At 38.6% G+C, this 20,000-nt stretch overlaps 2 protein-coding genes and 1 pseudogene across 2 annotated transcripts in view; all 3 read left to right on the top strand.

Annotated features, from left to right (window-relative positions):
* Positions 1–1,107: 1,107 nt before the first annotated feature.
* Positions 1,108–6,688, top strand: LOC118371660 (troponin I, cardiac muscle-like). The gene is made up of 6 exons (XM_035757209.2): positions 1,108–1,146; positions 1,739–1,870; positions 2,232–2,321; positions 2,752–2,922; positions 3,235–3,325; positions 3,683–6,688. The coding sequence occupies exons 2-5, from the start codon at positions 1,766–1,768 to the stop codon at positions 3,319–3,321; spliced, it is 453 nt and encodes a 150-aa protein (XP_035613102.2). The 5' UTR covers positions 1,108–1,146; positions 1,739–1,765; the 3' UTR covers positions 3,322–3,325; positions 3,683–6,688.
* Positions 6,689–8,205: 1,517 nt separating this feature from the next.
* LOC127908473 (troponin I, slow skeletal muscle-like) lies at positions 8,206–9,458 on the top strand (annotated as a pseudogene).
* Positions 9,459–19,133: 9,675 nt separating this feature from the next.
* Positions 19,134–20,000, top strand: part of LOC118371661 (troponin I, cardiac muscle-like) — a 13,851-nt gene continuing 12,984 nt past the window's right edge. Inside the window, exon 1 of the mRNA XM_035757210.2 lies at positions 19,134–19,244. The gene's annotated coding sequence lies outside the window, so the exon portion shown is untranslated. The remainder of the gene's footprint in view (positions 19,245–20,000) is intronic.

The raw sequence follows: 20,000 nt of genomic DNA, 5'->3' as shown, positions 1-20,000 counted from the left end.
TTCCACAGAGGGTTCTACATGAAACCCAAAAGGGGTCTTTCTACCTGGAACCAAAAAGGGTTCTCCTATGGGGACAACCAAATGACAATTTTTAAACAGTTTTTTCTAAGAGTGTAGGGTAAGGAAAAATAGTTTTAAAAAATGTTTTTTTTCATCCAAATATTTCAACAACAAGATTTTTTCCCTGTCAGCCATGTATTGTAAGGTTCTTTCTGCTATATTTCAACACCAGCCGCCATGTCCAACGGAAGCTGAAAGGAGAGTCACATTAAATCTGTTTCCTACCAGAGACAGAATGAAACAGAAGAAAGAGAGAGATGGGAAAACAGCTAGATCATCCTCATTGTCCTGCCAAAACCTCTTTCCTGTCAGGTCTTCTATCGACAGGCCTTCTATTGCCAGTCCTTTGACTGGCATAACCAAGGCCACAGCTGCTACTTAATGTCTATCTGGGCCAAAGGAAAGCACGGGAGAAATGTGCTACGCAAATATAGCCAGACAGGAGCTCTCACACAACCTTTGCCCTTGATAACAAAGAGAAGTATTATCCCATGGTAATATATGCCATTTAGCAGATGCTTTTATCCAAAGCGACTTACAGTCATGTGTGCATACATTCTACGTATGGGTGGTCCCGGGAATCGAACCCACTACCCTGGCATTACAAGCGCCATGCTCTACCAACTGAGCTACAGGAGGACCATGGTGTGAGCACACTGACATTTTGTCCCCATCAAGTCCTATGAGACAAGCAGGCCTAACTGTAATCATTAAATGATCTGTGGGAGATTATTGTATCAGCATAAATGTTTCATAAAGCTTGTAACGCTTGTTTGAATTGGTTCCTCAGGTAACCTGACCGACAGTAGCCATGTCTGAAGGGTGAGTAGTGACTTTAACCTCTCTTGATCCAAAGCTTGGTCAAAATATATGTCATGTACAGTCAATTAACTGCTCTTGTCTTATTGTTTTTTTTACCAATGGTGGAAAAAGACCGGTGAGTACCTTATTCCTTTATCTACATCAACACATCTAAAGCAGTTGCTTATATACAGAGTTCACTGGTGTATATTGTCTATAGTGAAAATGTTTTGTCTCTTTCAGAAAAAGACAAAGTATTCGGCAACACGCCGGCTGCTCCTAAAGGTAGGTTTCACTCTCAGGCCTTGCTGTGTTGATGACGGTAGTAGGTCGATGACAGAATTCACAGAAACAAGGAGGCCTTAGTTATCTGCATGTGCCCCTACAATATGGATACACATTGAATCCTGAGTGTTAAAGACTCCGGGTCTTCAGACATGGACCTGCCCTTTGAATCCATAGGTTGTCCCTTTATTTCAACTTCCTGGCTGCTTATTGGTCCTTCGAGCCGGATATGGACAACCAATATTTGCGGTCAACTGCTAATTTAGAATGGGAACAACTGCTCAGTTACCCATACACACATTTAGAAAACAGTTGAAATGGTTCTACATGGAATCAAAAATGGTTCTACCTGAAACCAAAAAGGAACAGCCAAAGTACTATTTAAGGTTCTAGATAGTGCAGCTACACCTTTTTATTGAGAATGGATTCTAATACATGATAAGCAGTGTTAACTTCAATTGGAAAGAGCTGTTTACCTGTTTACCAAATGCCACATTAAAAGTGATTAACTGTTGGTGTAAAACACAAATCTGTGTCATTCTGTGAGAAGGAAAATTGGCAGGGGTTAACTGCTGCTGTTGTCCTTCCTCAGACCAAACTGCTGAAAAAGGCAGGGATAATGCTGGTGGCTGAGTTTGCGGATAAGAAACGTGAAAGAGAGAGTGCTCTGAATGAGAGAGCCCCACCCCTCAAACTGTCTGGCCTGTCTGTGCAGGAGCTACAGGTAGGCCTTAATATATCTATAATACTTCATGTATCTATAATACTTAATATATCTATAATACTTAATGTATCTATAATTCTTAATATATCTATAATATCTATAATACACCATATATGCTATAAAATATATTCCAGTATATCCATCCATATTAGGAGGTGGTTAAATAGGCAGAGAATCCTCCATAAAAATATTTTACTCAACAAATCTGCTAATATAGAATTTATAGAATTGTCTATACACTATAAGTTCTTTCTTTTGCAATTGATTGGCTAAATATTTTAAATAATATGTCATTTCAATAATATCGTTATCTGTAATGTGTTGTTGGTTGTCTTTTCTACATGATATCATATTTTTGCAGGACCTTTGTAAAGACCTACACAAAAAGATTGATATCGTAGATGAGGCACGATATGACATGGAAATCAAAGTGGGGAAAAATGATTTAGAGGTATGCTATGTTCTCTGTTATTGTGTTTGATATATTCACCCAACCATAAATCTGTCCACAATTTTTTTTATTTGACCTTTATTTAACTAGGCAAGTCAGTTAAGAACAAATTCTTATTTTCAATGATGACTCATCTTCTAGAATGTATTTTACAGTAATTAAATGATTACATTCCTAGCTATATTAAATACAAAAGGGGCGAGAGTGTACACCCTTGTCTTGTGCCTCCATGAGAAGGAACGTATTCCTAATAATTAACAGCAATAGCAATTGACTGATTGGACACGTGCTAGATAAACTAAGATTGGACTTTATTAATCCCTTTAAGGGAGATCCGATCTGATTGCACCAGCCATACAAACAACACCAATAAATACACAACAAAAATATCAGACACTAAAAAGCAGCACATCATCAACGCTGTCCACAGATTAAGTCGCTGACCCAGAAGGTCGATGAGATTAAGGGGTCGAAGAAGCCTACTCTGAAGAGGGTGAAAAAGTCTGCCGCCGACGCCTTGTCGGGAGCCGTGGCCGACACTGGCAAAATGAAGGCTGACTTCACATCCGGCCTCAAGAAAGTCAAGAAGGAAGAGGAGAAGGTTTGTTTGTTTTAAGACAACAATGAGGTCTATGGTTGTCCCAAATGGCACCCTATTCCCTATATAGTGCTCACTGGTAAAAAAAAGTAGTGCACTATATAGGGAATAGGGGTCAAAAGTCGTGCACTATATAGGGAATATGGGTCAAAAGTAGTGCACTATATAGGGAATAGGGGTCAAATGTAGTGCACTATATATGGAATAGGGTGCCATTTGGGATGCACACATACTCTTCCAAGGGTCCACGAAAAAACAGAAATCTGATAGTATTTTTCGAATCAAACCTAATAATATGATATCTGGTCTCCTCAGAAAGAAGAGGTGACTGACTGGCGTAAGAATGTGGATGCCATGTCTGGCATGGAGGGCAGAAAGAAGCTGTTTGATGCTGGAAAATAAGCAGGTATTGATTATGATTAGCAACATTAGCTAAATGACACTTTAGGACATGTGTCAAACTAATTCCCCGGAGGGCCGAGTGTCTGCGGGTTTTCACTCTTCCCTTATACTTGACTGAATTACTGAATTAAGGTCACTAATTAGTAAATAGCTCCACTTACTTGGTTGCCAAGGTCTTAATTGAAAGGAAAAACTCGCAGACACTAGGTCCTCCATGGAATGAGTTTGACACCCCTGCTTCAGGACATTGGAAAGTGTCTTTTGCACTTATGATATATTGTCAAGGAGTGCTTAAATACTAACCTTCTTCCTTATGTATTTCTTATTCTCATCTCTAATCTCGATTCTAATATTATTGCAGGGTTGTACCACCATTAAGAGAGAAGTATGCCAAGACTGTAAGAACCCACAAAGAAGAGAGAGAGGAGGTCAGGTCTAGATGAGATGTGAATTTCATGTTGTGATATGAAATGAATTTTATAAAGAATCATGTCAACCATGTCAATTTTACGTGTGTGTCCCCTGTTTAATGTGATATGAGAGTTTGCTAGTTCACAGGGAATATTGTTGATATTATATATTGTAGATATGTTATAGATAGTTGTGTTATAAATTGTGTTGATAGAATCAGTTATTTATGATGTATTGGTAGTATCCCTTATGTAAAAACCACATGATTTCAAGTGGAAAATCACATGATTTCACATGTGAAATTTCCACGTTTTGCAGATGTAAAAGTGGTATAAACTATGTGGTTTTCGAACACTTCACATATGAGGATATTTCACATTACATTTCACATGGATTTTCACGTGATCACATTGTCTTTCACATGTGAACCAATGTGGTTTTGGAACACATGAAGTTTCACATGTGGATTCAAATGTTCACGTGTGTATATTTTTCACGTGAGATTTCACAGGTGATGATGCCCTGCATACAATAATTTGTCACAAAATAGTTGCAGTGTTTTCAACTTACATATTTGACACACATGATTATATTGTGCATGTTTATTTCAGTGGAGGGGAGGACAGCTCATAATAATGGCTAGAACCATGGAAACCATGTGTTTGATGTTGATACCTTTCCACCTATTCTGCTCCAGCCATTAACACGTGCCCATCCTCCCCAAGTATGGTGCCACCCCAACCTCCTGTATGTTTATTTATACAGTCATTATTATTCAACATGTCCTCACCTTCCTGCCATGCCACCATGTCTGTGTCAATGACTGATTTCACCTGTATTCCTACACGTTGGACTTTAAGTTCATCTTAGCTTTGTATAATACACTCAAGAAAATCTATTATATTTATCATAGTGATTCACCAACATCAGACAACTATACAGAAAACCCTCAAGTTGCTGAAATAAGTCAACTAAATCAATGAGAGAATGGTCAGATTAAATGATAACTAAAATCTTCGTTATGCAGAGATGCATTACAGGTAATGAATTGTGTAGGGGGTTTCTGAGAATGGTACAAACTTTGTGGTGCAGCAGAAAAATCAGCGTAGCCCAATTCCCAGTTGGGGTCATATTGAAAAGTCTACTAAGTGATCATGTAAAATGTCATTATTTTTCTATTGATGAAAGATTTGTGCACTATTTCAGCTGAGCAGCGTACCATTTACCTTAACCCCCCCCCCCTAACATTTCATTACTTCCCTAACAAACAAAAATGTGAAAGGTGAAGTTTCACATGTGAAACCATGTATATTACATTTAGAGTTCATAATTTAACACCAACTTTTCACACGTGAGGAGAATAACATTTTGTGAAATTTGCAGTTCCACATATGAAAAACTTTCACATGTGAAAATTAAATTCAGCATTTTTAACGTGAAAAACTTTCACATGTGGAATTGCATTTTCAATGTGAAAATCGAATTTGTCACGGTCTTCATCGTAAATAAAATAAAAGCGTATACAGTATGACAAGAGTCAAAGAACTTCTGGGCCAGTTACCAAAAGGTTGCTAGATCGAATCCCCGAGCTGACAAGGTAAAAATCTGTCGTTCTGCCCCTGAGCAAGGCAGTTAACCCACTGTTCCTAGGCCGTCATTGTAAATAATAATGTGTTCTTAACTGACTTGCCTAGTTGAATAAAGATAATATAAAAAAATCTGAATTACTTTTTCAAGGTTAGCACCAATGGGCCTGAGGCCGATATCAATATGGGGAACTCTCAGAGTAACCAATGATGGAATGTTAGAAACTGACCTACGTAGGCTTTGGTTGCTATTATGCAACAGCCCAAGCCCTCTGCGTGATTTGAAAACCGAAGCAGTATTCAGGGTGCAGGGTGGGAGGTAGCAGATAGTTAATTCCTGCCTCATGTCCCCCTCATCATATAGCTTAGTTGATTGGAGTTCTCATGAGACAAAAAGGCACACACACGGCAGTCTGCTCTTATATCTTAGAGGCAAGCTGCATTGCATTAAACCTCTATCTTACTTTACATGAGTCTTTCCCATCCCTGGTCCTCCAGTACCCCCAACAGTACACATGTTTATTGGGACCCTGGACAAGCACCGCTGATTCAACTGATCCTCAATGAGTTCAATGAGTGCTTGTCCAGGGTCACAACAACAATGTGTTCTGTTGGGGGTACTGATGGACCTGCATATGTGGAATTGCAAGTTCACATGTAAGACACATTCACATGTGAAAATTGAATTTGCAGTTTTACATGTGAAAAACATTCAAATGTTATCACAGGTGTAGTGTCATGGCATCACATGTTGAAATTTGCATCCTCATGTTGTCACATTTATTTCACTTGAGATCATGTTTTCACATGTCAAATTCATGTGTTTTTCCGTAAGGGATTGTAGTTCTGTAGGTGGATGGATAACTGTCAATATCATCTGAATAGATATGTCAGGTCAGAGCCAGGAATGTGATGATATTAACTGTACAGTATCTAAAAAGTTGTATATTTTCAGTTAATTTAGCACAATAAAAAAATATGATCGCTATTGAGAGAGTGAAGCCAGGTTATTTTGATGTACAGACTTGCTGTAGCCTACACAAATTTGACTGAATGTGCAGAATTGGTTATACACACTGCTACATTTGACTGAATGTACAGAATTGGTTATACACACTGCTACATTTGACTGAATGTACAGAATTGGTTATACACACTGCTACATTTGACTGAATGTACAGAATTGGTGTACACACTGCTACATTTGACTGAATGTACAGAATTGGTTATACACACTGCTACATTTGACTGAATGTACAGAATTGGTTATACACACATGCTACATTTGATTGAATGGTGTAGAAGTGATTTATTTATTTGATATGAATGTAAATGCCACTCCACTATTTAATAAATAGAGCTTGATAGTTTTGCAGTCTGGTGTCTCACTTTTTATTACTGTGGAAAGGTGGCTGCTGTGGGTGTTTGACAAGTTCCAGAACAACATCCTCTCATCCCATCTAGGGCTGAACACTGGAGTGTAGTAGGGGACCTGCCATTGGGGACTGGGGGAGTTCTACACTCATGATATAGTGTTTAGATGTTATATCCTGGTTCGTCAGGACAGTGGGTTTATTTGAGTTGTCCACTCACAGGAGGCCATGACATTTTACTGAGGTCATACAGTAGTTATCATGTTGTCTAGTTATCATATTGTCTAGTTATCATATTGTCTAGTTATCCTATTGTCTAGTTATCCTAGTGTCTAGTTATCACAGTGTCTAGTTATCCTATTGTATATTTATCCCACTGTCTGGTTATCCTATTGTCTAGTTATCCTATTGTCTAGTTATCATATTGTCTGGTTATCCTATTGTCTAGTTATTCTGGTGTCTAGTTATCCTATTGTCTAGTTATCCTTGTGTCTAGTTATCACATTGCCTAGTTATCATGTTCTCGACCAGTGAATAGCTCGCTCTTCCAGGTTTTCTTCCTGCAGAGAAAAAGGTAAGTTTGTTTAACATCCAATGTGGCATGGGAGCATGCTCTGAGATCAGATATCAAGATATGAAGTGAATTATGTATCATTATGTACATGCAGGTTCATATTTCTTATACTATATTTAATATTAAAAATGAAATATTGAATATCAATATATATTTTAATATGTCATATTCAGAATTGACTAATGTCGTGTTACCATTGTTACGTAGACACATTCTGGACAAGAAGATATTTGATTTAAAAAAAAGATCTTTAGATCTTTCTGAAATAGGGTCAGATGTACAGTATGCCTCTCAAAAATATATTTCAATTTCTTTGAACAATCTATAGTATTCAGGTATGGCCTGGTGCTAATTGAAAGGCTAAGTGCCTGCGTTTTAGCATACCATGACTTGAATAGTTCACATCTTTAGCTTCAGCTTGCATGGGCATCACTCAACCAGAGGCTTGATATGGGAGAAATGCACAGGGTTTTGAAGCTGAAACCGTATTCTATTCTACGTGCAGATGCCTTTGGCAATTAGTCCAAAAATAAAGCCATAGTTGATGAGTTGTGGCTACAGACTAATTGATCTGATTCTTAGGTTCAGATATGTGTATACTGTAATTTGTCTTCAATGCAAGGAAAATGTTAGTTATTTTCATCTAATTAAATGTAATGTAAATTGTGGGCGTTTGGCAGTTTTTCAGGAAACTAAAGGATTATCCATCATGTTTGAGGCCTATGATTTTGATGTGTTTTTAAAGGATATTTTTATTGCACAGAACCTGTTTTATCATTAACTCATTGTTTATTTCTCCATTGTTCTCTACGATCATGTTCTTCACAGACCGGGGCAAAAATCAATTATATCAACCTATTATTTCATAATTTTGTTACACATAATTGCTGGGAAAAAAACATTGTTTTATGGTAAAATTATGTACATTAACTTGTCAGTGATGTCGTGTCAGGTATGTAAAAAAAAAAAACGATGATACAGTATGGAGAAAATAATAAAATAGGAGATAACGAGAATCCTAATTATAACAGACAGTAAACAAAAACAAGAGGTAAACATGACATATAGGGATAATTCAAAGAATTCTTAATTAACCTCTATGTTCACGTAGAAAAAGCAGAAGATCGCTGCATCCCGCTGACTGGCTCTAAAGCTATTTTCTTCCCCAATCCTGAGTGGTTCAGCGGTCTAAGGCACTGCATCTCAGTGCTAGAGGCGTCACTACAGGCCCTGGTTTGATTCCAGGCTGTATCACAACCGGCCATGATTGAGAGTCCCATAAAGCGGCGCACAATTGGCCCAGCGTCGTCCGGGTTAGGGTTTGGACGGGGTAGACCGTCATTGTAAATAAGAATTTGTTCTTAACTGACTTGCCTAGTTAAATAAATACTTTAAAAAATCCCAACAGCTATACAAGACACAAACACATTCAAAGAGATCTCAGGAGGCCTAGGAAATCAATTATATTTGTGATAACATGTCTTTATTTGATAGGAGATACTTAGTGGCATAAGTCATTCATTATTATATTATAATTATTCATATTCCTCCTGTTATTTCAGACCAAACTGCTGAAAAAGGCAGGAGTGATGCTGGTAGCTGAGAAAAAGAAGAAGAGGCTCTGAGTGAAAGAGTTCCTCCTCTTAAGTTTTCTGATTTGGCTCTGGTTGACCTAAAGGTATGTCCCAGGGGTCATAGGTCAATGGTCATAGGTCACAGGGGTTGATTGACTCAATCAATCATGAGCCTAACTGGAACATAATTGACAGGATGCAATACTTTGCCTGTCATCCTATCTAAGTTCTGCACAGGCACTGTGTAGAGAACTGCACCATAAGATCAATGTTGTAGACGAAGAGAGGTATGACATTGCAATGAAGGTGTCCAAGAATGACAAAGAGGTACTTATTTACATGTATATGTAAACATCTACATACACAAACTCTGTGGAAAACACTACCTTATGCATTAACATTATGAATGCTTTGTATAGGCTAGGGTTTGTTATTTATATATCTAATATACTTTATTATGCTATATTTGCCAAAGATTGAGAATCTGAATCTGAAGATAGTTGAGCTGATGGGTCAAAAGAGACCTACTCTGAAGAGGGTGAGAGTATCGGCTGAAGCCATGATGGAGGCCCTGCTGCCATCCAATAACTACAATAATCAAATAAGAACTCTCTTATAAATGAGGGATATTTTAAATGATGACGCCTATATAGATAGTTAGCTAGCTACTGAAACAGATTGTCGTTTTGCTATTTTTGGGGGGAATAACACTGCTTGCCTCCATCAGCCAGCTAGCTTTTCTTATGACCAGCACTGTCCAGGACTTGGGGAAACGCCTGCGCTCATAAACTGTCCAGGACTTGGGGAAACGCCTGCGCTCATAAACTGTCCAGGACTTGGGGAAACGCCTGCGCTAATAAACTGTCCAGGACTTGGGGAAACGCCTGCGCTCATAAACTGTCCAGGACTTGGGGAAACGCCTGCACTCATAAACTGTCCAGGACTTGGGGAAACGCCTGCACTCATAAACTGTCCAGGACTTGGGGAAACGCCTGCACTCATAAACTGTCCAGGACTTGGGGAAACGCCTGCGCTCATAAACTGTCCAGGACTTGAGGAAACGCAGGACTTGGGGAAACGCCTGCACTCATAAACTGTCCAGGACTTGAGGAAACGCAGGACTTGGGGAAACGCCTGCGCTCATAAACTGTCCAGGACTTGGGGAAACGCCTGCGCTCGTAAACTGTCCAGGACTTGGGGAAACGCCTGCGCTCATAAACTGTCCAGGACTTGGGGAAACGCCTGCGCTCATAAACTGTCCAGGACTTGGGGAAACGCCTGCACTCATAAACTGTCCAGGACTTGGGGAAACGCCTGCGCTCATAAACTGTCCAGGACTTGGGGAAACGCCTGCGCTCATAAACTGTCCAGGACTTGGGGAAACGCCTGCGCTCATAAACTGTCCAGGACTTGGGGAAACGCCTGTGCTCGTAAACTGTCCAGGACTTGGGGAAACGCCTGCGCTCATAAACTGTCCAGGACTTGGGGAAACGCCTGCGCTCATAAACTGTCCAGGACTTGGGGAAACACCTGTGCTCGTAAACTGTCCAGGACTTGGGAAACACCTGCGCTAATAAACTGTCCAGGACTTGGGGAAACACCTGCGCTAATAAACTGTCCAGGACTTGGGGAAACACCTGCGCTAATAAACTGTCCAGGACTTGGGGAAACGCCTGCGCTAATAAACTGTCCAGGACTTGGGAAACGCCTGCGCTAATAAACTGTCCAGGACTTGGGGAAACGCCTGCGCTAATAAACTGTCCAGGACTTGGGGAAACACCTGTGCTCGTAAACTGTCCAGGACTTGGGGAAACACCTGCGCTAATAAACTGTCCAGGACTTGGGGAAACACCTGCGCTAATAAACTGTCCAGGACTTGGGGAAACGCCTGCGCTAATAAACTGTCCAGGACTTGGGGAAACGCCTGCGCTCATAAACTGTCCAGGACTTGGGGAAACGCCTGCGCTAATAAACTGTCCAGGACTTGGGGAAACGCCTGCGCTAATAAACTGTCCAGGACTTGGGGAAACGCCTGCGCTCATAAACTGTCCAGGACTTGGGGAAACGCCTGCGCTAATAAACTGTCCAGGACTTGGGGAAACGCCTGCGCTCATAAACTGTCCAGGACTTGGGGAAACGCCTGCGCTAATAAACTGTCCAGGACTTGGGGAAACGCCTGCGCTCATAAACTGTCCAGGACTTGGGGAAACGCCTGCGCTAATAAACTGTCCAGGACTTGGGGAAACGCCTGCACTCGTAAACTGTCCAGGACTTGAGGAAACGCCTGCGCTCATAAACTGTCCAGGACTTGAGGAAACGCCTGCGCTAATAAACTGTCCAGGACTTGGGAAACGCCTGCGCTCATAAACTGTCCAGGACTTGAGGAAACGCCTGCGCTAATAAACTGTCCAGGACTTGAGGAAACGCCTGCGCTAATAAACTGTCCAGGACTTGAGGAAACGCCTGCGCTCATAAACTGTCCAGGACTTGAGGAAACGCCTGCGCTAATAAACTGTCCAGGACTTGAGGAAACGCCTGCGCTAATAAACTGTCCAGGACTTGAGGAAACGCCTGCGCTAATAAACTGTCCAGGACTTGGGGAAACGCCTGCGCTAATAAACTGTCCAGGACTTGGGGAAACGCCTGCGCTCATAAACTGTCCAGGACTTGGGGAAACGCCTGCGCTCATAAACTGTCCAGGACTTGGGGAAACGCCTGCGCTCATAAACTGTCCAGGACTTGGGGAAACGCCTGCGCTCATAAACTGTCCAGGACTTGGGGAAACGCCTGCGCTAATAAACTGTCCAGGACTTGGGGAAACGCCTGCGCTAATAAACTGTCCAGGACTTGGGGAAACGCCTGCGCTCATAAACTGTCCAGGACTTGGGGAAACGCCTGCGCTAATAAACTGTCCAGGACTTGGGGAAACGCCTGCGCTCATAAACTGTCCAGGACTTGGGGAAACGCCTGCGCTAATAAACTGTCCAGGACTTGAGGAAACGCCTGCGCTAATAAACTGTCCAGGACTTGGGAAACGCCTGCGCTAATAAACTGTCCAGGACTTGAGGAAACGCCTGCGCTAATAAACTGTCCAGGACTTGGGGAAACGCCTGCGCTCATAAACTGTCCAGGACTTGGGGAAACGCCTGCACTCATAAACTGTCCAGGACTTGGGGAAACGCCTGCACTCATAAACTGTCCAGCACTTGGGGAAACGCCTGCGCTCATAAACTGTCCAGGACTTGGGGAAACGCCTGCGCGTCATCTATGTGAGACAAAACTTTACCGGCATCATAGTATCCGAATCGGTGAATCGTTGTGACATGAAATACGAGTGATGGTGTAATCGATGTGTAATAACTACATATAAAATGAATGAATGTGTTAAATTATTAGGTGACAGTCATATTCAGGTCCTGATTGGTCAACAAGCTTATTTGGCGCGTCAAAGTGTTATTTGACGTGTATCTTTATTGACACGCAACGACCCGAACGGTGTTTCATACTGTTCTTGTCTATTTACATTCTGTATTATGTACTGTATTATGTTTCATATTTTGTGTGGACACCAGGAATAGTAGATGCTGCTTTTGCAAATTACTCACAAATTACTCACTTACTTACTAATTACTTTGCTTCTTCTGGGTATTATAAAGTATTTTACTCTAGAGAGTACCTCAGCGATAAGCTAGCGGGTCATTGTATCCACATTCAGTCTCTCTTTATACTTCAAGGTCTCCTCAGAGAACAGTCAGTCAGCCATTATGTTTTTTAACAACGTTTGTAAATCAAAGAAGACATGAGACACATATTAGGATAATTTGACCTTTCCAAACATAGTGACGGTCACAGGGTCAGGGTTGCTATTGTTCAACGATGTGTTTCAAAGAGGCCTGCCTGGCGACAGGCCCGAGAGGACGCCATTCCTTCACTCACATACCCGAAGAGACGGGCTGTGTAATAAAGGCTTTTATCAGGGATGTTGTGATTGACAATAGACACGTGGGGTTGTGTACCAGGAGTTTAGTTTAGTGTTGTGTGGGGCCAGGAGTCTATCCTGACCGTGTGACCTGACCAGGTAAAACTACGGATCGCACTCAATGGACATCTTTTAAGAAGATCTAACAAAAAATTAGTATTGAACCACTGAAAAAAGTGGTCCAATACCACAGTATATTTGCTGACTACTATGCTGACAGGATACTCATTTTCATTAGGCGCCACCTACTGTAACTGATAGGCTGTTTCACAGAGACATAAATATACAGGATATCAGAGACATGATAAATATACAGGATATCAGAGACATGATAAATATACAGGATATCAGAGACATTATAAATATACAGGATATCAGAGACATTATAAATATACAGGACATCAGAGACATGATAAATATACAGGATATCAGAGACATGATAAATATACAGGATATCAGAGACATGATAAATATACAGGATATCAGAGACATGATAAATATACAGGATATCAGAGACATTATAAATGTGGAGGATATCAAAGACCTGATAAATGTGGAGGATATCAAAGACATTATAAATATAGAGGATATCAAAGACATGATAAATATACAGGATATCAAAGACATTATAAATATACAGGATATCAAAGACATGATAAATATACAGGATATCAGAGACATGATAAATATACAGGATATCAGAGACATGATAAATATACAGGATATCAGAGACATGATAAATATACAGGATATCAGAGACATGATAAATATACAGGATATCAGAGACATGATAAATATACAGGATATCAGAGACATGATAAATATACAGGATATCAGAGACATGATAAATATACAGGATATCAGAGACATTATAAATATACAGGATATCAGAGACATGATAAATATACAGGATATCAGAGACATGATAAATATACAGGATATCAGAGACATGATAAATATACAGGATATCAAAGACATGATAAATATACAGGACATCAGAGACATTATAAATATACAGGACATCAAAGACATGATAAATATACAGGACATCAGAGACATTATAAATATACAAGATATCAGAGACATTATAAATATACAAGATATCAGAGACATGATAAATATACAGGATATCAGAGACATGATAAATATACAGGATATCAGAGACATGATAAATATACAGGATATCAGAGACATTATAAATATACAGGATATCAGAGACATTATAAATATACAGGATATCAGAGACATGATAAATATACAGGATATCAGAGACATTATAAATATACAGGACATCAGAGACATTATAAATATACAGGATATCAGAGACATGATAAATATACAGGATATCAGAGACATGATAAATATACAGGATATCAGAGACATTATAAATATACAGGATATCAGAGACATTATAAATATACAGGATATCAGAGACATTATAAATATACAGGATATCAGAGACATGATAAATATACAGGATATCAGAGACATGATAAATATACAGGATATCAGAGACATTATAAATATACAGGATATCAGAGACATGATAAATATACAGGATATCAGAGACATGATAAATATACAGGACATCAGAGACATTATAAATATACAGGATATCAGAGACATTATAAATATACAGGATATCAGAGACATGATAAATATACAGGATATCAGAGACATGATAAATATACAGGATATCAAAGACATTATAAATATACAGGATATCAGAGACATGATAAATATACAGGATATCAGAGACATGATAAATATACAGGATATCAGAGACATGATAAATATACAGGATATCAGAGACATTATAAATATACAGGATATCAGAGACATGATAAATATACAGGACATCAGAGACATGATAAATATACAGGACATCAGAGACATTATAAATATACAGGATATCAGAGACATGATAAATATACAGGATATCAGAGACATTATAAATATACAGGATATCAAAGACATGATAAATATACAGGACATCAGAGACATTATAAATATACAGGACATCAGAGACATGATAAATATACAGGACATCAGAGACATTATAAATATGCAAGATATAGACATGATAAATATACAGGATATAGACATGATAAATATACAGGATATCAGAGACATGATAAATATACAGGATATCAGAGACATGATAAATATACAGGACATCAGAGACATGATAAATATACAGGATATCAGAGACATGATAAATATACAGGATATCAGAGACATGATAAATATACAGGACATCAGAGACATGATAAATATACAGGATATCAGAGACATGATAAATATACAGGATATCAGAGACATGATAAATATACAGGATATCAGAGACATTATAAATATACAGGATATCAGAGACATTATAAATATACAGGATATCAGAGACATTATAAATATACAGGATATCAGAGACATGATAAATATACAGGATATCAGAGACATGATAAATATACAGGATATCAGAGACATGATAAATATACAGGACATCATCAGAGACATGATAAATATACAGGATATCAGAGACATTATAAATATACAGGATATCAAAGACATTATAAATATACAGGATATCAGAGACATGATAAATATACAGGATATCAAAGACATTATAAATATACAGGATATCAGAGACATGATAAATATACAGGATATCAGAGACATGATAAATATACAGGACATCAAAGACATGATAAATATACAGGATATCAGAGACATTATAAATATACAGGACATCAGAGACATGATAAATATACAGGACATCAGAGACATGATAAATATACAGGACATCAGAGACATGATAAATATACAGGATATCAGAGACATGATAAATATACAGGACATCAGAGACATTATAAATATACAGGATATCAGAGACATGATAAATATACAGGATATCAGAGACATGATAAATATACAGGACATCAGAGACATTATAAATATACAGGATATCAGAGACATGATAAATATACAGGACATCAGAGACATTATAAATATACAGGATATCAGAGACATGATAAATATACAGGATATCAGAGACATGATAAATATACAGGACATCAGAGACATGATAAATATACAGGACATCAGAGACATGATAAATATACAGGATATCAGAGACATTATAAATATACAGGATATCAGAGACATGATAAATATACAGGATATCAGAGACATTATAAATATACAGGATATCAGAGACATTATAAATATACAGGATATCAGAGACATGATAAATATACAGGACATCAGAGACATGATAAATATACAGGACATCAGAGACATTATAAATATACAGGATATCAGAGACATTATAAATATACAGGATATCAGAGACATGATAAATATACAGGATATCAGAGACATTATAAATATACAGGATATCAGAGACATTATAAATATACAGGACATCAAAGACATGATAAATATACAGGATATCAGAGACATGATAAATATACAGGACATCAAAGACATGATAAATATACAGGATATCAGAGACATTATAAATATACAGGACATCAGAGACATGATAAATATACAGGACATCAAAGACATGATAAATATACAGGATATCAGAGACATGATAAATATACAGGATATCAGAGACATGATAAATATACAGGATATCAGAGACATGATAAATATACAGGATTTCAGAGACATGATAAATATACAGGATATCAGAGACATGATAAATATACAGGATATCAGAGACATGATAAATATACAGGATATCAGAGACATGATAAATATACAGGATATCAGAGACATTATAAATATACAGGATATCAGAGACATGATAAATATACAGGATATCAGAGACATGATAAATATACAGGATATCAGAGACATGATAAATATACAGGATATCAGAGACATGATAAATATGCAGGATATCAAAGACCTGATAAATGTGCAGGATATCAAAGACATGATAAAGATGCAGGATATCAAAGACATTATAAATGTAGAGGATATCAAAGACCTGATAAATGTGGAGGATATCAAAGACATGATAAATGTGGAGGATATCAAAGACCTGATAAATGTAGAGGATATCAAAGTGGTTATTTCCTTTGTACCATTGACCCCACTTACTGCATTCACACAGAGAATGAACTCTGGCTGGGGTTACAACACATCAAAATCTGTCACCTTACACTAACACCTGTTAGTCCCACTCTAAATAAAGCACCGCTAAGATTTATCTGGCTTGTTCTCAGGTCACAGGTGGCGGTCTGATGTGTTGGCTAATTATCACATAAAGACACCTAAATGTGATGTGGTACATCACGTCTACTTGTGGTGTCAAAGGTTGTTGAAAAGTGTGTAGCAGAACAACTGATTGCCCACCGCAACAACAACCCAATCATATTACACACCATGCAGTTTGGCTTCAGAGCGAAACACTCCACAGAAACATCCAACTGCTTTCTTCTGGAAAATGTGAAGTCCAAGATGGACAAAGGGGGCGTTGTTGGGGCTGTGTTTCTGGACCCAAGGAAGGCTTTTGATACTGTTAACCATGAGATTCTCATCACAAAATTGTCCAAGTTCAACTTTTCCCCTGATGCCTTGAGATGGAGGAAATCATACCTTGAAGGCAGAACTCAGTGTGTCAGAGTGAGCAATGAGCTGTCGCCCACTCTTAGCTATGATGTGGGCGTGCCCCAAGGGTCAATACTGGGGCCCCTCCTGTTCAGCCTGTACATTAATGATCTGCCTTCTGTCTGTACTGGGTCTGAAGTTAAAATGTATGCAGATGATACAGTGATATACGTGCATGCAAAGAGCAAACAACAAGCTGCACAGGAACACCCTACTGTAATGGTCCAGGTTACAAAGTGGCTCAGTGACTCGTGTTTGCATCTCAATGTGAAAAAACTGTTTGCATGTTCTTCACAAAGAGGACAACAGATGCTACTGAGCCAGATGTCTGTGTCAGGGAGAAGCTCCAGGTGGTATCTGATTTTAAGTACCTTGGCATCATACTTGATTCCAACCTCTCTTTTAAAAAGCATGTGAAAAAGGTCATTCAAATAACTAAATTCAATGACTACAGAGGTAGCAAAACTGTAAACTTGGTCCAAACATTTCAAACAACGTTCCTAATCCAACCTAAGGTATCCTAAAACATAAATAATCTATCAAATTTAAGACGGGATAAACTGTTTACAATACCGGATAAAAACAACGTGAAGCGTTCACTCGCAACAAAATACTAGAGACCTTCAGAGTGACACTTACAAAGAACAGCCATACTTCTTAATTTCTCAAAAGAAAAACTATCAAACAATTTCTAAGGACTCTTGACATCTAGTGGAAGCCATAGGAACTGCAACCAGGTTCCCATTAAATAGTGCTTCCCATAGAAAAACATTGGGAAATACTATAACCTCAATTGTTTTTTCCCCTGGATGGTTTGTCCCGGGGGTTTCACCTGCCAAATAGGTTCTGTTATACTCACAGACATTATTTTAACAGTTTCAGAAACTTTAGGGTGTTTTCTATCCAAATCTATGAATTATATGCATATCCTAGCTTCTGGGCCTGAGTAACAGGCAGTTTACTTTGGGAACGCTTTTCATCCGGACATGAAAATACAGCCCCCTATCCCTAAGAAGTTTTAACAGCTTCGACCCGCAAGCCATAAGACTGTTGAACAACTAATCAAATGGCCACTCTGACTATTAACATTGTCCCCCCCCCCCCTTTGTTTTTACACTGATGCTACTCGCTGTTTATTATCTATGCATAGTCACTTTACCCCTACCTTCATGTACAAATGACCTCGACTAACCTGTACCTCTGCACATTGACTCGGTACCGGTACCCCTTGCATATAACCTTGTTATTGTTATTTTATTGTGTATTTTTTTTACTTTAGTTTATTTCAACTCTATTTCTTGAACTGCATTGTTGGTTAAGGGCTGGTCAGTAAACTTTTCACGGTAAGGTTTGTTGTATTTCGGCGCATGTGACAAATACAATTTGATTGGATTTGGTTGGATTTGATTGCCTAGAGTTGCCCTGAGACAGGTGGGTAGACTCCTATGGCAACTAACCATAGGATGCTGTAGGAGTCTACAGACACGCCACAAGAGAAGGTTTTAGAGGGGCTCTAACAATAAATGTTTCATGTTAACTTGCCACCAATGGGTGGCGTCAGAACCACGCGACAGACAGACAGTGTACTGCCCAAACATCCAAGTCCATATAAGTTGTTTTATTGCAGCCCTTTCCTGCCTGAATAATGTTTGTAAACGTCAGCAGGAGAGTGGCTTGGACAGAGAGCAGTCTATTTTAGTGAGCCATTCACACAGGGGTTAGAAACTATAAATCTGAATGATTTCCCCCCTATCCTCTCTCAGTCCCTCACTCTCTCCCTCTCTCAGCCTTTTCTACATCTTAAAGGTAGGGTACCTCTCAATGACCACTTTGGCTTGATATTAAGGAACTTTGTTTTTTATATTTCATCTTCTGTGTAGAATACATATTGTAGGTACACTATGAATGCAGGAAGAGTGTTGAGGAGGCAGAGGAAAACAGTATGGGAATGTGTGATTTTTCAGTATAGGTGAATTATATTTATTTCTGGAGGGTCTGCCGGAATTCAGATATGAAATTGATAATATGATGACACATTGTATTAATATTTTGCCATAGACTGCAAGATAGTGTTAATTAGTTCACATGCCTTTAAATTCGTGTCAGTTACGGAGATAAACGTTAGCTCCTCACATTGTAAATGTTATATTTTCAACTAAATGTTTTACAATATTTATATTTTAACTATTTAAATATAACATTTAGGCACATTGTTTCTACTCTGCTTTTTACTTGAGAGCAAAAAAGAAACCAGCACAGCCTTTGCAATTGTGATTGAAATGTAAAATGTGTCATTTGGGTGTTACACGCTCGGACATTTTCCCAGAAAATAATGATATGTGATATATAATAATATCTCAAAGTTTCTTTGTGTGAAATGTTGACCTTTGGAATCAGGTCATGTGAGCTGCAAATAACAATAACCCCATACTGCCTCACATACTGTACACAATTCAAATGTGCTACAGTAAAATAACTCCCCTCGTCAAGTCTGGACTGAGGCCTCTTTTGGATTCGGACACACCAGCAGTGCACAATAAATGATCTAAAGAGAGGTTTAAT

The sequence above is a fragment of the Oncorhynchus keta genome, chromosome 17 (assembly GCF_023373465.1).
Source record: "Oncorhynchus keta strain PuntledgeMale-10-30-2019 chromosome 17, Oket_V2, whole genome shotgun sequence".
NCBI lineage: Eukaryota > Metazoa > Chordata > Actinopteri > Salmoniformes > Salmonidae > Oncorhynchus > Oncorhynchus keta.
Note: the sequence above shows the minus strand (reverse complement) of the source record. Positions and strands in the feature narration are given on the sequence as shown.